General features: G+C 43.7%; 1 protein-coding gene across 1 annotated transcript in view; it reads right to left on the bottom strand.

The window, feature by feature from the left end:
* Positions 1 to 15,823, bottom strand: part of dtx1 (deltex 1, E3 ubiquitin ligase) — a 40,378-nt gene that overhangs the window by 11,320 nt on the left and 13,235 nt on the right. Inside the window, exon 2 of the mRNA XM_084551862.1 lies at positions 6,949 to 7,696. Within this exon, the coding sequence (XP_084407988.1) occupies positions 6,949 to 7,696 (748 nt within the window). The remainder of the gene's footprint in view (positions 1 to 6,948; positions 7,697 to 15,823) is intronic.

The following is a 15,823-nucleotide window of genomic DNA, read 5'->3' as shown; positions in this document are numbered from 1 at the left end:
AAGTTCTGTGGAGCAGAGCGGACCAAAGCGCTCGGGGCGTTAATGTGAGCATACAAGTCAGTGAGTCTCTTTTCAGAGGAACGGGGCCTAAACTCAACCAGCGCACAGCACAGAGGAGCTCGGGGGCGGCTTTCCTTTCCTCAAGTTAAAAGTAAGACTCTGTGTAACAATCCAACGCAGGTCACAGCTAGAAAATAAAATCCAGAGGCGCTAAAGCTTTGACGTCATATCAGCGAAGAGGCAACGCAATTGTGATTTGAATGTGAAACAGCTGGAAAACATGTGAAGCAGTTTAACCTCAAGTTCAGAATACGAAGGTCCAATCTTAACTATGTTGAAATAAGTGTCCAAATGTTATCCACAAAGGGTGACATTATTGATGATTAGCTCACAGTGGAGCATTTAGCAAATATTTACTGAGCAAAACAAATATAAAAGAGAGTTTATACTAGTCAGAGCTAATGTTATGTTACTTAGTGTCTGCTTTGCCCACTGCCACCAAGTGGTAAAGAGGTAAAAATTAAGGTTTTAAAAAACTAACAAACATTAAGCTGATGCATTGTACACCGATTAGGCATAACATTATGACCACCTTCCTAATATTGTGTAGGTCTCCCTTGTGCCCCCAAAACAGTTGTGACTCATCAGAGAATGGACATGGGCCTTCTGAGGGTGTCCTGTGGTGTCTGGCAACAGAATCTTGTTAGTGGGGGCCTTTGGGTCCTATGGGTTGGGGGGAGGGGCCTCTGTGGATCAGGCTAGTCCCAGCGCATCCCACAGATTATCTACTTCTCTTGTCAGTGGTTTTAATGTTATGGCTCATGATCAGTGTATACGTCTATGCAATGTTTACAGCTAGTTAAAATGCATAAAAACAAAATTGCTAAATTACACTAATAAGAACAACAGTTAAACAAATTTAAAATTAAATGTGTAAGGATATACTGGATACTAAGGAAACTCAGCATGGAGAATTATTCATTTACTGATCCCTCATGGGGAAATTCTTTCTCTGCATGTGAGTGTGTCCACTCGCAGCAGTGGACTGGCACTTGGGAAGTGTCCGGCAAGCAACTTGGGGGTTAGGTGCTTGCTGAAGTCCCCTCAGCCATGGACATGGGGGGAACCTGGGTGGGACCAATGCTTCTCTAACCAGACTGTTCCGTAACTGAAGATGAGTCATTGCCCCGTCAACCTCCATGTTAAAATTCCTAACTTCACAGCAAAAGCAAACATACTTATTGCCTGTCAACAGCTGCTACCTATGGGTGGGTTCATCTGCCTTTACATATAGTCAGTGGTATCATGTCACTTAACGCCTTGTGCTTGTGTGCACGACAAACAAATCGGTAAAATACATATGAAACAGCTAGACAGCGCCACAAGTGGTCAAGATTATAATTGTACTTAAAGAGGATTTCAGTGCCACATTTTATACAAGCTGCACACTAAAAAAAAACTTCCAGATGTAATCTAATGCCACTTGAAACAGAAATGTACAAACATGAAGTACACCTGTACTGGAACATTATTCCATAATGGAAAAGAACAAAACATGAAAAATAGACAAGAGGCTCAATGCTCTGCTCTAAAAGAATTACAAGTTCTCTCAGTTTATCGACCTCAGACACACACCAATGCACATATACTTCTGAATCCCTCTGCTCTTTGACCATGAAGCAGCTGAGGTCTTTGGCCCTGCAGCTCCCAGGCACTGCACAAATCCGCATCAACAGACTGCTTTGATATTGGTGAGAGCCTCTGTTCCTGTGCCAGGGGAAGCTCTTCAATAAGCCGCGTGCAATAACAAAAAGAGGCATGAGGCCTGGTTGAAGCCGATGCGTCCTAGCGCAATCTCTGGTGGAGGCTCAGGCACACCGCCTCACTCAGCAGACCAGAAAAAGCGATCAGCTGACTCCTGTTGTGTGCAGGGTTGAAATGAGTCAGAGTTAAAGTGCAGGTATGATGAATGCCTTATGTCAGAATGCTGACTTCATGAGTGTGAAACCACAGCACGTTTGTTAGCTGTAAGATTTTTTTGTCAAGCAAAGGCTACAGCGTGTGATTTCGCACCTTCGACTGAAGCGGAGGAATTAATGGCCGCACTCAACTCCTGCAGTCTGCGCTCGTAACAAAAACGAAGCAGTCGATACTTCACAGCACACAGTTGCACTTAAGGGGATTTTTAATAAAAGCACCTACTTTTTAACTACTTGGGTCAAAGGTTGGCCGCCTTTAATGTCTGTCCAGAAAGGAAGGTGGTATTTGTTTTCGACGTTGAGGAAAATGTAGAAAGCAACAAGCATCTTATCAGAAATAAAAGTAAGGAAGAATCTGATACTCAGAAAGCAGCAAAAAACAAGGTGCTGCCCACTGGGGGAGTTTCCACTTTGTTTAAACGTGCACTTAGACCTAAATCGAGTCAAAACACACGGAGAACAAGACGCCTCACTTTATGAGTGCACGTATAATTTAGTTTGTTCACAGAGAGCGCTGTGATCAAACTAATTATTTTCATTAGGAGAAGAACTGGGACAACACACCACAAGAGCCCTTAACACCATCTCATTGCGTGCTGCCGGCACATTTTGCACAAACTTCAAGCACACAGTACAGAGGATCTGTCAAGGATCTATAACATAACGTTAATTAGGGGTGCTTTTCATCTTTATTGCTTTCCCTTTCCAGCAAAGATATCCATCGGAGAGTGTATAGCACAATAAATACATTGATGAAATGGCTGAAGTGCCAGAAAATATAAAACCCATAGCAGCTATTGATGATCCTTATCTGGATGGGGATCCTTATCTAGACGGAAGGAAACAAGCCAACACACTTATCTGGTGTGTTTATGGTTTATTTTGACGAAGAAAGATAAACATCTTGTAAACAATTTCGCATCCCCATCCTCGTCAAATTATTTCTATGAAGATTGCATCTATGCACTACAGAAACTGTTCATGTACAAGGCTCCTGCCCTCCCTCCCCCTTAACCAGTCAGTCAACCTGTAGCCTGTGTGCAGCTGCCACTCTCAATCTCATTCTGCACTCTTTTCTCTTGACTTCAGAATGTGCACCTCTGGAGGCAGTGACCCTGTCTGTCCCCGTGTGCTTTGAGCACTGGGGTTGAAGACGCATGCCGCCTCGTCACACTGCGCTGACAATCCCTAACACAGGACGACTTCCAGGGTTTAACTCTTAACTCTTGCCTTTCGCTCAAGCTTTCACCCAGAAACCATTAAAGGTCTATGTCTACATCAGCATCTGTTGCCATTTCCATGGTTACAAAAATCAATGATCCTCAACAATAGGCTCTGTCGGCTTGTGCTCAGATCTTGCAAGCAATTATACCTCATAATCAGTGTAAACCAGCGCAGACCTTTTGACTTTCGGGCTTGACACTGCTGTTCCAGCACTTCAGATTTGATGAGGCACATTCAGCAAACCACACCGAACCTTGTCACCTCTGCATTTCTTTCACGCTGCCAGCTCAAATTTTTATCTTCCTTCTGACCTGTGCTCACTTCTTTGTCCCCTTCCCGGCATCTGCTGTGCGTGAAAGAAAACAACATCCCGGCCACACCGAAACCTTGAACAGAGGACAGTGCAAAAGAAAGGCATTTCACATGTCTAATGCAGAAATGTCTGACCAAATATCAACGCATTTATGTGCTAAATCCAGCCCCAGTAGCTTATGCATTAACAGCACATTCATTTTGTTCCGTGGCAGGGTCGCTGTCCCTTTTCTGTCTTCTGCTTAGTATCATCCTTTCTTTCCTGAGGGAATCTCCAGCTTGCCTTGAGGACTTAATCAGATGTAATTCCCCAAATAGAGACACCACATTAAGCCTTGTTGAGAAAGTGCTGACGGAGGACTAATATCTCCTCATCTGTTTATTATGCGCCATAAAGACAGTGCGAGGGGGGTCGGATGGAGAGAACTCCATGAGCGCTTAATTGCATATTGATGTGGGTAGCAGGAGGCAGAAGCAAGCCCTTCTCCCTTGTACAATGAGGGCCGGGCTGTGGGAGGATGCACATCACCTGAAATGCCCTGAAAATGCACAATAACGACACAAGAATTACCTAATTGCATCAGTGTGATCCACATGAGCGCTCATGATTTATTCATTTATTTCTATATTAATTTTGATTATAAGGGGAGCTCCAGAGCAGAACTGAGGGATAATGATCTCTGCACTCGACACACTCACAGCCCTCCAGTCAAAACTCACACTAGCGTTCTTAACGCAGGGAGCTCGTAAACACAGCAGACAGTGGCGCGCAAACACATGCAACTCAACAGCTTTTTCTTTCAACTTGATTCACATTTTTTTTTTTTTTTTTACTTTTTCAATTCAGCTTCTCATCCTTCACGTGCCAGAGAACAGAAGTCAGTTCTCAAGTCAGTCTAAAGATGCGAAGTGCAGGTCTTATCTCTGTCTAACACCGACGTGCACAGAGGAGGTGCACAAGAGGAAGTGGTTGGACTGATTTCGAAAACAAATCCCCTGAGAAATTCTTTCTCTGCGCTTCCACCACAACATATCTCTAGCTATCTTTGAAACATGCAGAAAATCCAGTATTATTGTTTCTCATGCCTCCATGTAATCATCTCAGGAGAAGAAAACTAAAACCGAGAGACAGTGGTTGACATTTAAGGGATTGCAAGTTTGATTTGAATCGCTTGAGAGCGCTGACCTACTGTATACCTGCAATGTTTTTATTATACAACACATTTATTTTTCCAATGCAACACGTTTAACCCCCAACCAAGTTTTAAAAGCAGTATATTAACACTAACTAATCTGATCCAATGTAGGTTTTTCCTTAATGCATTCTTGTGGACACCTATGAACAGAGGATAATATATAAGTCTTTATGTTTATTTATTTTTTTACTTTCATGCAGAGATGAAACAATTAGCCAGTTCAGAAGATGATCTCACTATGCTGATTACTCCACCTGACATTTTTCAAGCAGAAATGTCAATCACTTCCGCTTTCTAGGTTCTTTTCTCAAGTTTACACCTTTGTAAACTGAAATTCTTTAAGGCATTTTTCAGCAACTAACTCAACCAGTTGATAAAGAAGGTCGCTCACTAATGACAGTGATCTCTAGTTGAGGCTCTGCTTCTAGCACATGCAACAGCGTGAACAGTGGACGAACTCAATAACTCATAAAAATCCATAGCGCTCGGTGTCTGTCACTACTACACTATACAGGTGGTGATGTGTAGGCTGCCCGGTAATAAGATAAACTGACACGTTGACACAAACCAGCAGATGGTGCCACTTCTAATATTTGTGCATATGGGACAGATACATGAAGCAAAACAACCCCACTTCCTTCACAGCCCACAACCACTGGTTTCTTAGACAATAGCAGCCTACGCCAGCAATGGTGCACAGATCACAAAAACACATCTGGCACTGTGCTATAGCTTATGTCAAGATTCAATGGATCATGTGCAAGATTATTTAAAGTGCTATCCTAGCAGTTACAGATCTCTGTTCATATATAGAATGACTGTTTACATACGGTATGTAAAGCAGGAAAATAATCTCAGATAAACAAGTCACAAAGAGCCAAATGCCTTCCTAGCACCCAACGCCTGGTACATGAAGGCGTAGGTGTGTGAAAAACACATCTGATGTTTGATGTTCTGTGTGGGTTCCTCTGGTCTGTAGCATGCTTGTGGGAATGTGCGAGGGAGTTCACATTTCAGTTTTTGTGTGTGCGCGCGTGTTTGTGAGCTCTCGTGTCCTCCTGTGTGTACGCTAACCACACTCATCCTGTATGTCGAGCCACTCGCCTGGGAACTATGTACTCCGCTTCACCCTCTGGCCCTCTCTCTCTTTATCGCACCAGCTCTGTGATTCTCACTGTCACCACAGAGGCCTTTGTGCTGCGAGGTGAAAAAGTCACATTTCATACGCGACTCTGCACACCTGAGCTTTCACCGAATTCTTAAAATGCAGAAGAAACGTCCCAGAGTAGGTCACCGTACACCGGCTCAAAACCTCACACAAACCCTTTTCACAGAGATAAATGGTTTGCTACCCACTTGATGTATGAAACTAAGTCATGGCCTGCTATGGTGAGAAAAAAAAAAAAAACGCTGTTCATCAGTGGCAGTGAATTAGGCCGCAGAAAGGGGAAGCATTTGAGCCTGGGTGAAGGACGGTATTATTCAAACATGCAGTAAGTGTGTCTCTCCCCATGAGCGGCAAGAGCAAAATGGAATCAAATTAGATCAGGAGAGGGTTTATTTTAGTAAAAGAAAGCAGGATAGGAGACTGAAGTATCGGTTACGATGCTAACACACTTCTTTTCCTTGGTTCCTTTCTCTGACTCGCTCTGAGGTCAGAGCGCTCTGCTGAAGCTCCCATTTTTCCTTGATCCATTATTCATTCTTCCCCAGTGGAGCTCTGCCTCCATGGCAAATAGGTTTCCACAGCTACACCAGAGCCCGCTTCATATGTCTGACCATGCGTGTACAAATGCGCATCATGCAACAAAGAGGCAGTCACACACACACAAACACTCGGTTCATGTTGGACTGTTTCACATCCCCTGACACCACAACCAGGGCGTAGTGAGATGGCAACAAATTAGTTCAAAGCGGAAGCAACAGAATAATCCAGAAGAGCTATGATATTTCACGCCTTTTGGGGCCCAACATAAGCCCATTATGGAGCAGTTGCCACGGCAGACACACATACGGAGGGAAGGGGCTCTTCCTCAGAAAAGTGGAGCAAAGGAGAATCAGCTGGACTTTTTCAGATCCAATGATGAGCACATTAAAAGAGAAGTCATAAATCAGTGGAGGGGGAAGTAGAGAAAGACATGACACGTTTAGGGAGAAGTAGTAAAAGGTTAGTGCAGAGTCAAGAATATCAAAACAAGAAAATAACAATGCAAGATTGTGTTTATGAACATTATTACCCTGGTGGGATGGCTCCCCTGGCAGACCCCATGGATATGCGCTGGGTGCCCGGCCGGTTCAGGTTGTTCTGACCGTTGATGGTGAGAGCGTGGTGGCCATGGGCGGATGAAAGAGATGGCATCACAGGGGAACAGGCGAAGTTGGCAGTGGACAGTGGCAACTGCACCTGTTCAGCTTTGGCTTGCCCACCCCCCACACTTATGTTATTGTTGTTGGTGCCGGAGGAGCTGGATGTTGGAGACCAGAGGGAGGTCCCAGCAAAGGTGTTACTCTGCCGTACCACAGTGAGAGTTCCTGTGGTACCTGTGTTGCCCGCTGTTCCTCCATAGAGCTTACGCCGCTGAGAGGCCAGAATAGCATTAGAGGCAGCTCTTGTACTATTGACTAGGATGCACTGCTGGCAGGAGCACGGCTGGCCGGAGCTGGCGCCCACCGGCCAGGACTGGGACTTGGGGATAGAGCCCATGATGAGCGGGTAGGCCAGGTCCATGCGTCTCCGCAGGCGTCGCTTGCGCTGGCTCTGCCTGTTGGTCTGCGACATGCTGTTGAAGTCGATGAGGTAGCAGAAGCCCAGAGAGGTCAGATCAAGCCAGGGGTGCTGCTTCTCGTAGGCGTTCTGGATGGTCACACAGATCTCCATGTCATACGGCGTCCACGAGCCGTTGTCGTTCTCCCACTCCCACACCACGCCTTTCCCTGGGGCCGATGACGGCTCGTAGAAGTTCCTCTGAACTGGTCTCATGGTGCCTAAAAGTAAAACAAAACAAAACAAAAAACAAAGAAAAGAACATGAAGAGGGTTTTTGTGTTTTGCATGATGCAGCCAATACAGTGGCACTTCCAAGAGACAGATTAAAAAACTGAAAGAACGGACTTTCAGAGCAACAAGAACTCACAATACATAACATCTACCATAATGCAACTGAATGTTGTCTTTCATTAGATTTACTTCTTCTCCAAAATGCCGCAATTTTTCAAACCCCCACCCCCAGTTTGTAAGGAAGGAAGTCTCAAACCCAAGCTGAGAAAACCATGATGACAATTTGGTTTTGATAATGCCATCGTGAGATACACAAACTCATGAGCTGAGAAGTGCTCCTAATGATAAGTAAAATGAACCTTATGGGCAAATTTAATGGAGTGTCCCTTTAATTTATTTTTATAAAGTATAAGATGAGTATAGGAGCATAAGATCGTGCTCATTTAATGAGAAAAAGTACTGGGTACTTTCTGAGTATAATGCAACAAAGGCAGAACATTGCCTGCTTTTCACCATTCAAATTATGACAACTAGTGATGAGAATTTAAAAGTTGAATGGAAAAAAGACTAAGCTGTGTACATGATAAACGGAAAATAACATCAACAGATAAATTGCTAGTGACATTAGCCTGAGGCAAGATGCAGTTTTAATGTTTCTTCAGTTTCAAGCTCATCTCGTAAGCTAACAAGTGTTGAGACAGCAGCTTGACCAAGTGATGAGGAAATGAGGTGTAACACAGGGTGAAATCCCTCGCCCCAAATAGCTCCCTCTGTGTTTTAAACTGCATGCCTGGCCTCTCAGAAACACAGAAATCATATTGTACCCACAATGCCCCGCGGTAACTTTGTACTTCTGTCCCTCTACTGTTGGCCATGCGGCTCCCACCTCCATTATAACGCAATTACTGTAGTCGCATGGGAAATCAGGATACTTTAGCCTATCCACCTATGCAGCGCACGTCAGCAGGGGTGTCCAGGAACTCCGGCACAAAGCCTCACCACCTCCTTTCCCCCACGCAATTTAATGGGTAACTACACACTCTTACGCCAAGGACTAGGGTGATAACGGAGGGATGGGAGTGCGTGCAGAGTTTGAACGGGTGGGGGTCAGGGGTGGGGGGATGGGGTGGACAGTGGTAACCCTTCATCTGGCAGCTTGGTGCCTGCAGCTGAGAATAAAATGCATCAGCAGAATCAGCAAGTCTGACCTTGAGTCGCTGCTGCAGACTGCTGCTAAAGGACTCGGCTTGACGGCTAATTTCATCTGGGGCTGCTGAGAACCACACACACACACACACACACACACACACTCACAGATGACTGCTCAGTGAGCCAGCTGCTTGTGTCTCCCACGTCTTCACTCAGTCAGCCATGCACAACTTCCTCAGCCAGTTGCATCTGTGCCTGCTCACAGTTTGCTGGCTTGATTTCTTTTATTTTCTTTAGGGAAAACAATGAAAAATGATTATCAAAACGCATTTTTCAAAGTTCGAACTGATTTCCAGATCAGTACTGATTTCGAAGCCGGGTATGGCTCTGTGATGGTGAGCCACACGCATGAACTCTTCATCACTGTGGCTCCTGAGGGAAGCATTACGTGAAACACTTTCAGCACAGCTGCGTGTTTCTGGCCACGATCAATAGCAGCAGAGCTCCACACCGCCGTGCTCAGCGGTAAGTTTAACACATTAACCTTCATAAATATTTGAACATGTGGAGATGTTTTATTGCCCAGGCATCAATTCAAACGTCTCAACTTCGGTAAGGAAAGACGAACAGTATTTTTTATTTGTTTTTTTGAAAGCATACTAGCACTGTTAATTGTTTTTGAGAAGCCTGGGATCGTGCCTGATGCATGAAATGTGCTCAACTGAAGGATTTCCTATAAACAGTTCAGTGGGCTCCGGGGGACGGGGGTTTGGCATTCAGATTTCTTGAGTGTAATTAAAGCCAGGTGAGCACCAGGCGTTTCTCAGCATTAGTAGCGTGTGACTCTCAAAAACCTAAGTGTCCGATCTTTAAACAAAGCTCTTAAAGGTTATTGCCGTTCTAAATGTATTTTGAGAATCCCAGAACACTTGTTTATTTCTGGGCTACATCTTTTTCAGAGACCAACACACGTTTATTTTTCAAGAGAATAGCTACATACCTCTGCCTCTCTGCGTCTGACCCTTATGATGTAAAATATCATATGTCATGCATATTTCCATTTATAGTTTCTTATGTGAACACAAAAGTACATGCTGAGTTTACTGCAACTTCTAAATTAAAGTCTGGGTTGAGGTAATAATGTGACATTTGGGCGAGTCATATTATTCACTTTCTTCAGTTAGATATAGAGTATTTACCCCTCTCCTCTCTGCTTGTTAAGTTGGAAGCTAACTAGGGCCATGACATGATTACGTTAGGTGGCCTTAAATCTGGGACCTTGACTCTGTCTAAATCACAATTTTACAAGTTAACAAGTTCAAGCTGGCTTGTTTACGGTCTGCCGTTTTCCGGTGCCAGGCCGTTGCCGAGCATCTCTGGCCCAAGTTTTTCCGGTGTGTCCCGCACCGTTGGCACTAGTTGGGCCCCTGCTGCCAGCTTTTCAGATGATTCAGCATACTGATTCAGCGGCGGAATGAGTCGGTCAAAGAGATCACTCTTATTGGGCGATCAGCTTAAAAAAACAGCACGTGAGAAGAAAGAAAGGAAACAAAAGTAAACAACACACAGAGGGCTTTTCTTCTTTTATATCTTCATCTAATCTGAACATTCAAACGAACGATAGCATGATCACCTTGAATGAAAAAAACTACAGCTATTCTGCATGATTCAGGAAAATGTGGGCCCAGAAATTGATGACGCGAGGTGATGTCACACAACTTAATATTTTACACTGGCTTTGGATAAACTGTGCACATACTATATTGAAGAGGTTCATTTTGCCTACTTAAATACTTATATTTCGCTGTTTCTTTTTAACAGTCACTTTATTGGCCTTTTAAAAAGAAACAGCGAAATATATGTGCACATACTGCCAGCAGCTGTTCAGGGTCATCTGTAGCGTGGAAATTGATGGTCTTCTTCATAATGGGTGGTAACAGTGGTATCAACCTGACATCCTGAAATAGACCTGGAAACGCTCGGGATAGTTCCACAGACTCCGCAAACTTTAGATGGAACAGATGGGATAACATGGGAGCTTTTCAAAGTTGGTAAAAAAAAAAATAAATAAAATTCCGCTTGTTTGGAGATCGGAAATTTTGTTTGGCATGTAGGGGCGGCACAGTGGCGTGGTGGGTAGCACTGATGCCTCACAGCAAGAAGGTTGCGGGTGCGAATCCATCTTTGTTATGAATCCATGGGCCGCCTGGGCATTTCTGTGTGGAGTTTGCATGTTCTCCCTGTGTCTGTGTGGGTTCTCTCCGGGTACTCCGGCTTCCTCCCACTGTCCAAAGACATGCTGGTTAGGTTAATTGGTGATTCTGTGTTAGCCCTGCAGTGGACTGGCGACCTGTCCAGGGTGTAACCCGCCTCTCGCCCAATGGCAGCTGGGATATGCTCCAACCCCCCCGCAGCCCTTCACAGGACAAGCTGTTACAGAAGATGAATGAATGAATGTTTGGCATGTAATAAAACACATTATGGGAAATTTGTTTTCCTAAGTGATCAATACATCCCCGAGCTCTTGGTGCATAGATTTTGAATTTATATATATTCATAATAAGTAATAATATCTCACAATTGTTGCCATGATAACTTTCTATGACTGTTACAAAAATCTGTGATTAGACACAGTAGCTGACTTTCGGTATGCCTTTAAACACAGGAACCTGTGACACAAACTGTTCTTCCTGAACTAGATTTCCTTGTCTCACTGACAGCTCCTTTTATCAGCAAGTGAAACATTCCTTAATCTCGACGTCTTCTCGGGATCGGAAGGAGCCAGTATTTTCCTTCTCTTATTCACACTTTTAAAAAGTGAAAAGTCCACAAAATCACACTCAGTGCTTTACAAATGCAGTTTGTCTTGGATTGAGAATCTTTTTATAACCTGAATTATAATCAGAATAAAAAAATCTGTCTGCTGTCAGTGTGACTTCCTAACACTTGGATGACACTAGCCAAGAAATAACAGCACGTAACCTCTCCTTAAAATCCTACATTTATATTTGCCAATTGAAAAAACTGCATGATTCAAACACAGGAAGCTCCAAACTAGCAGCCTCTGTTTGCCTCTATGTTAAGTCTAACGGTCTCCTGGGTCTAAAGCATGGCTAACCATTAATAACTATTTCTTGAAATAATTTAGTCTTAAGTTATACTGTTATGCTTTGTCTTCTAAATAGGTTTGGCTAAACCTGTATTTATCTGATGACTGATAGATACTGCACTGTAACATCTCAGCTGTTATCTTAAATAAGTACAACACTATTGTTACTAAATGTAAATGATGGCCACAACTAACAAAATGAAAGCCAAGATCCACTAAAGCAGAAATAATGTTTAAATATTTGCATTCTTATTTAGGGCTGGTGCAGATTACTGATTAGGGGCCCTCGGAGGAAAGACCATAGGCCACAACAACACAGGAGTTCTTGGCTTCATGTAGGAAGTTTTATACAAAACACAGGCCCTCAAAATCTGCTCCCTGGCTCATTTTCTTTGTTAATTTACTGCTGTTTATAATATAACTGCGTGTGCCAAAAACCAAGCACTGAGTTGTTGATGCGCTCCCTGTGACCCTCCATGTTCTTCCTAACAGGAAACTAAGCAAGAGTGGCCACTTCCTGTCTGAACCTGCGTGATTTTGGCAGGCATCTTTCCTGCCCTCCTTTCTCATGCCTTATCTCCCTCCCACGATGTCCTCCAGCTGTCCTTCCCTGACACCAGTGCAGTTCCCCTCGGACGAACTGTAACAGTGTGATGTATCTCCACATCGGGCTTCTCTGTGGGACCCTAACCCCGTTGTCACACAGGGCCAGGTGGGTTCAGGGTTAGCTTGGGTACCCTCTCCCATCTTAGCCGGGGGGAAAACTTCCTGCAGTCTATTCACCATATGAGGGCCATGCCAGTCTCCATCCTCTCCAAAACAGTTTTGTTTTCCTCTGGAAGTGAAGTCAGGCCCATCTGAACTCTTTTAAACGCAAGGATGTGCATCATTAAATTGCAACATCCTTGCCTGTCCTCTGAGGCACACCGCAGGGAAAGATGGCAGATTGGCAAAATGATGCTTTGTAGTTAAGTTCACTGGGTGCTTTTATCATTACTGCACATACTGTGTATAAGATATACTATAGTTTGGCCCGAAGGTATAATTTAACCACAAAGCAGAACTCTAACGTGGTTTTGTTTTTCACAAAATGTGAATGCACTTCTTTTGACCTGTATGTTATACCATGCTCTAAAATAAGTAAGAAAAACGTGTGGCAAATTTTGGTTTCACTTGTCTAATGAGCAAAACTCCTTCAGCCTACATACTCAGTGTCTAAATCCGTTACCGAGGTCGTGACATACTAACATCACTGTGCTGTGGTGGTCATCCAACAAAGCGCGATAAAACACTCTCAACTATCTGCGACGTACGACCTGGTTTGCCACAACAGGTAATTCCCAAAAGCCTCGTCAAAATCCACGGGATTTAAGCTCTGTTGTCACAGAAACACTAAGGAAAGGTTCTGTTGTCATGGAATCCATCCCCGGGGGAGACAATAGACAAAGAAGGGGAGGCTTGCCTGTATGTGAACCTTCCTACAACTCCCTTCCCTGACAATAGTACCAGTACCTCCTCTACTCATCTCATCTGCTGCTGACGCCAGCTTTCCTCTCGCTCTCCACCGTCTCTCCTGGATCCGTACCAACGCTGTCACGCTGAGCCATTCTTCACATTTTCCACTCTGTCACTCACTGGACGCCGTCCCACTCTCACACAACACTCAACTCTTGGACAGAGAGTCTAAGTTTGTGTCACTGAATTAGGGACTACATCACCTTGTGGCTAATGCTCTCCTTCGCGCTCTCCCCGCTGTGGGAGGAAAAGCGGATGAGAAGCGCCCAGATCATGCTCAATAATATATCCTTATAATTGACCACCCTCTCCAGTCAGTTTCCCTCGGGCTGCTTTGAGCCTATTAAAACATAGTGCTGAATTTTTCCATTTAACTACAGAAGGAGAGAGGCCAGTAACAGGTCCAATATCATAAGACTCAGTGGTGGCTGAGAGGTATTTAGAGCTTGCTAATCTATGGCCTCGGCTGGAAAACAGGCAGAACTGTGCCAGAGAAGACACAACCCATATACAGTCCAGAAAAAACAACTCTACTGCTATCAGCGTCCCATTAGTGCAGTCTTTCTTTCACGTAAAACCTACTAGTGTATTAAATTGGAGCGATCAGTTCAAATAAAACTAAAAGGGTTGGCTTTAATTATAAAAGCAGAACAGTAGGACGTATTAACTTATAATTTCACATATCTGTACCTTATTAGTTGCCAGTTATTTTAAACACCGTGTCATATTATGGTTTGTTTGAGCAACGTGTCTCACATGCAAACTGAATGCAGAGGCCAGCGTCTAAATACAAGGGGGTGTTGAAGACAGAGGTTAAAGGGGCAATCAGGTTCATTTTTCATGTGGTAAAGGACCCTGGAATGGCATTAGGTGGGAGCTGGTGGTAAAAAAATATTGTTTAGACATTGCAAATGTTTTGGCATGAAAGCTGCTAATAAAACACATTATGGGAAATGATCAGTTTTCCTAAGAGAATAGTGCGTCCCTGAGCTCTTGGTGTTTTGATTTTGAATAAATATATTCATAATAAATAATAACTTTTGATGAGTATTACAAACAGCTGCGATTAGAGACAGTAGCTGACTTTTGGTCTACACCGATCAGCCACAACATTAAAAGCACAGACAGGAGAAGTAAATAGGGTTTAGGGTTTCAATGTTCTGCTGGGAAACTTTATAACCTGGCACTCATGTGGATGTTACTTAGACATGTAGCACCCACCTAGACCAGACCAGACACCCTCACCCCATAACAATGACACTGGCAGCAGCCATCCCCAGCAGGATGCAGCCTGACACAGGTACACACACAAAAATGGTTTAGGAACAACTCAAAAAAAAAAAACATGAAAAACAGCACAAGGTGTTGACCTGGCCTCCAAATTCACTAGATCCCAACTGATCAAGTATCTGTGGGATGCACTGGAACAAGCCTGATCCACAGAGGACCCTATTATTCAAATGGTTGTTCCTAGATTATCTACTAAAAATGTACTAGATTTCGTTGTCTCACTCACTGCATTTAAATGGACAATATTTCTGAAATCCTTCTAATCAGATTTTCTAACTTCCAGGTCTGGGGAAAAAAAATCTAACTAAAATCTTTAGATGGACACAAAATTAAATGATCTGATCAGATTGCGGAAACATTTAATTATCGGCTCAACAGAAAAATATTAGCACAGACTGAATGATTTAATTGATTGTTTCTCTTTGATTCGATTACATAGAGCCTTTTATTGCGCTTGAACTATTACTGTAATTAGTATTAGTGGTATATTTGTGTCCATGTGAACGCAGCAAGACAGTGATAGCTTATCTTAGAACATGCAACCACTTAAGCTGAGGACACACTACACAACTTTGACAGTCTTTACAGACAAGGAGTACACACTAACAGATTGCCTTCAGCAGATTTTTGTATGACGACTGAACCAGTTGGGATCACACACTGCTCCCGACGAGGGATCACAGGCTAAATGATTTGTCAAATCAACTAAAGCCAACTGAATGCATCAAACTCTTGTGCAAACTCTAACAGGGGCGACAGTTGTGGTATGCACTGCAACCAAGATTATATGGGCACTTTGTGCCAACTACCCATGCAGACTGTCCCAAATTAGTGCAGACTGGTGCAGACTTTGCCCAACTAGGAATCGTGGGTAAAATATGAGAAAAACCTTTGTAGTGTGCCCTCAGGTTAAGGCCTAGCCCTGTGCTGCTTTACTGCAAGGATCCTTTTCCACATGAATCTTCACTACTCTCTTGAAGAATAACTTATCATTATAAAGCCATCTCGGCAGCACCTTCTACCCCACTTCACAATACCCATCGGCAAAACAC

Source organism: Chelon labrosus (genome assembly GCF_963514085.1).
Source record: "Chelon labrosus genome assembly, chromosome: 9".
Lineage (NCBI taxonomy): Eukaryota > Metazoa > Chordata > Actinopteri > Mugiliformes > Mugilidae > Chelon > Chelon labrosus.
This window is presented reverse-complemented; position numbering and strand designations above follow the sequence as displayed.